Source organism: Triticum urartu, chromosome 5 (assembly GCF_003073215.2).
Source record: "Triticum urartu cultivar G1812 chromosome 5, Tu2.1, whole genome shotgun sequence".
In the NCBI taxonomy this organism is placed as follows: Eukaryota; Viridiplantae; Streptophyta; class Magnoliopsida; order Poales; family Poaceae; genus Triticum; species Triticum urartu.
The window spans coordinates 237,126,216-237,129,880 of record NC_053026.1 but is presented as its reverse complement, the minus strand read 5'-3'; the positions used below and the strand labels follow the sequence as shown (position 1 = coordinate 237,129,880).

The following is a 3,665-nucleotide window of genomic DNA, read 5'->3' as shown; positions in this document are numbered from 1 at the left end:
TAGGAGGACGAAATACATCACCATGGACAAGTTTCCACCCAGATTCCTCATTAACATCTCTCTCCTAATAAAGCAAAGTCGTGAGTTCAGGCAACAGTTGAGTGGCAGTGGATAAAAACCAAGAGAGTTAATTTGGTTGGAATATTATTCAAGTGCGGCAAAATAGGCACCAGAATTCAGATGCTCACCAGTGACTCTAGATCATCATCATCACGAGCATATTTTGCATAATCATTTCTCAGTGTTCGCATCAATATCATTGAAACCAAACCAGTGAGAAAAATAACCATCATGAAAGAATTGAAAATGGAGAACCAGTGAATCTGAACATGAAAATTTAGAAATAATTTAGAACCTTCCAATGGTTAGTTCAAAGGGGAGATGCGGTTCGCTATTGTTGAATTGAAGGGTTATTCCCATTAGCAGGGAGAGGGTTGTGTGCTACGCATACTGGATTCTTTTTCCAAAAAGCAATCATTACCATTTACCTGGTGTTCAAAGAAAGGATAGTCCAGGTAAACTTCAAAACGGCGTGCAAATGAAACATCTGTTGGTACCCACTTCACTGAATATGTCAAGTCCAACTTCTTGCCAGCGTCAAGGAGCTTAGGAGACTCTTGGGTGAGATTAACATGAATTATCTACAAAATCAAATCAGATCCACTTATATATTCATGTTCAAATATCTACAAAAATAAAATCAGATTCATTTATGACTTGTCCAAATTATGTGTTAATGTTCTGAATCAATGGAAGATACATACCCTGTTATCATTGTACTTTACAAGAATGTTCTTGTGCGTGTAAAGATAGTGCTTGTTTTCACTGTTTTTGTCAGTCTCTCCAACAAATCCTGTCAAAGCATATAACAACTGTCTTGTTAGGAAAAAGAAACAAAGATAAAGAATAGCAAAGAAAATACTAAGTTGACAGGAACATACCCCAAAGAGGCAGATCATCTAGGTGCATGGTGCCACAAGCAATGCAAAATCCAGTGAAAAATGTTAGAAACAAGAAATATGCCTAAATCAGCGTAATACAACAAAATGTAATGCATCACATATTAATCCACATACCTATGAAAAATTCAAACCAGTACGAGCTTTCAATGGCATCAGCAAATTGTTGAACCTTCTTGGAATCTAGTTCCAGTGTGCAAATGGATCCCCTTTCCACATTTCCTAAAGCAAAGGCAACATAACATTTATATAATTAATAAGACAAACAAATGCATATGTCAACATTCAGTAAATCACAAATAAATACAAGGATGGTCTGAGATTAACAAGAACATACTTAAGAACTTTATGTCAAGCTGACTATCAATCAACTCATTCCCACCCAGGACTTCTCCAAGACCACCCCACTTATGCCCAGGGTTCTCAGATGGTTGACAAAATGGGAGGCTGTGATAATTGTAAGTTTCTTGAGGATTATTGTAAGGTCCAACTTTATTCACCCAGAGCTTAACTGAATCTCCAGCTTTGTACTGCATATAAGAAACATAAAGCAGATGAGAACTTCCAGCCAGACGAAATGCTCATAGCACATGGTATTAAGAATAATTAATTTAGAAAGAAAGCATTGTTGAAGATAATACCGAATGAAACAAATGTATGATGTAAATCTGCAAAACATTAGTGATTGGGGGTTGATGATGGCTAACGCTAAGGTACATTATGGAGAGAAGAAAAAAGCCATGGGATCTCTTTCGTCATTACTCAGTCCTAAGCTACGAAAGCATTTTAATTTTCATATAAGCACTCAAGTTTGATCAACTAAAATATTCCAGTCACTAATACTCCAGTCAAGTAAGTCCTCCTATATAAGACAGTATATGTATCAATTATTAATCGAATAATAAGAGATTAGTTTATTGATCCATTATCTATCTCATTCCTTCTCCCTAACATATGTTCTACTCCCAATCCCCTGCACCGTGCCATCCGTCCATCTTCATGGCAGTAGCTACCTATGTTATTCCAGGCTACATGTCAATGAGGCATGGGGTAACATTTCCACTGACATGTGGGCCATTAGGCTAAATGTCAGACTATCAGTGAGGCATGGAGTTGTATTTTGAGAAATGCCAATCTTAGTAGTGGCAAGCTATTTCCAAATTAATCTATATCAAGAAACCAATATACAACTTATCTCTAAAATAAATATATAACCGTCAGCAGTGCAATTGACTTTCTTTAATGTTCAAATATGATTGCAAGGACAGAGCACATGAGTTGCAGCATCACGCACGATCAAGACCATTGGCAAGGAATTATTATCCTAGTTGCATGGACAACTGAATGTCTCATACTCCCATTTATTTCACCAAATTGAAGATCACGATGACAGATGCATGAAAGCTAGAATGCAGAATATTATCCTACTAAAAGTTATTTGACAATTTTCGTGATTAACCAAATCAAATCAATTCATATTGATCACAAGGAAACAAATGAATAGAAAAAAAAGATGCACACATAGATTTGACAAGAGAGTATGCTCTTGCTGCTCACTCCTTGGATTATAGCCTGCTATTTTCAACCACCAAGTGCACGCAAAACAAGTTATAGAACATTTGTATGCAAGACAAGACCAAAATGTCAGCACCTCTCTATGAACCAAACAGTAACAATATCCTGAATCTAATAAGTAGAAACCACAATGCAGCCTTCACTACATCTACAGGAACATACACTGCAGCCTCGAAGTACCTGGATGTACGCGAATTTCCTCCGACCAACATCAAGTTATTATATATCTAAGTTCAGAGTATCAGGCACCACCACTGGTACCATTCCGATCAGGTCCCGCACAGATCGAACTCATTTGGAGCACTAACCCTGTAGCACTTTATATTGTTTCCACCACCGTAAGCTAAGCTATGATGAATCATCCGAAGATTTAAAACCTCCTCCGTCGTTGAACACCAAGATTCTCGCGTCACATCAGCCACAACCTCCAGACAACCGAACTGCACTAAGAGCTCTAGGAACTAAAACCTCAGGACGCGAGAGCTGGAGAGACCAGCGCGAGATCGCGCCGATGGGCAACCAGATCTGACGCCACGGAATGGGAGCAACTAGAGCGAACAAACTGAGGGGGGCAACAAAAGGTCCTAGATCCAAGGGAAGATAAGGCGGGGCTGAGCAGCGCACCTTGTGGTCAGACTCTGAGGCGGACGCGCGGAGCGGAGAAGCGAAGGCGAAGACGGCGGTGAGTGCGAGGAGGAGGACGAGGCGTCTGCGGCCGCCGCCGTGGGAGGAGGGGAGCATTCCGCCGGCGGCGAGATCTGAGGATGAAGAGGAGGCGGTCGCGAGCCTTCGGTCGGGTTGGCCCGAGAGAGCTGCCGCCTCGCGATTTCACTGCGGTTTTGGACGGTCTCTGATCTATCTGGGATCTATTGGCGTTGACTCTTTGATAAACAAATGGGCAGAACAGGCAAATTCAGTGATTCTATGTCTTCCTAAAAAAAGTGATTCTATTCAAAAGAAATTCTTTTTCAGGAAATTACTAGCAAGATAGATCAATGGTACTTTCTCCATGTCAAAATAAGTGACTTCGAGTACATCAAACATAAGTGATGCAAGAATTTTGTTGATTCATTAATAGTTTAATATCCTAAACTAAGAAGTCATACGGCTTAAAAAATAAGCTGCCTCTCC

General features: G+C 40.0%; 1 protein-coding gene across 1 annotated transcript; it reads right to left on the bottom strand.

Moving 5' to 3' along the window:
• Positions 1 to 4: 4 nt before the first annotated feature.
• On the bottom strand, positions 5 to 3,404 carry LOC125506967 (transmembrane 9 superfamily member 1-like; the record flags this gene model as incomplete). The annotated part of the gene is made up of 8 exons (XM_048671674.1): positions 3,159 to 3,404; positions 1,297 to 1,489; positions 1,077 to 1,181; positions 942 to 959; positions 765 to 853; positions 489 to 641; positions 189 to 323; positions 5 to 64 (listed from the first exon to the last, which is right to left on the bottom strand). Coding segments are annotated over exons 1-8 (870 nt in total), but the record flags the coding sequence as incomplete, so codon positions are not given.
• Positions 3,405 to 3,665: the final 261 nt, after the last annotated feature.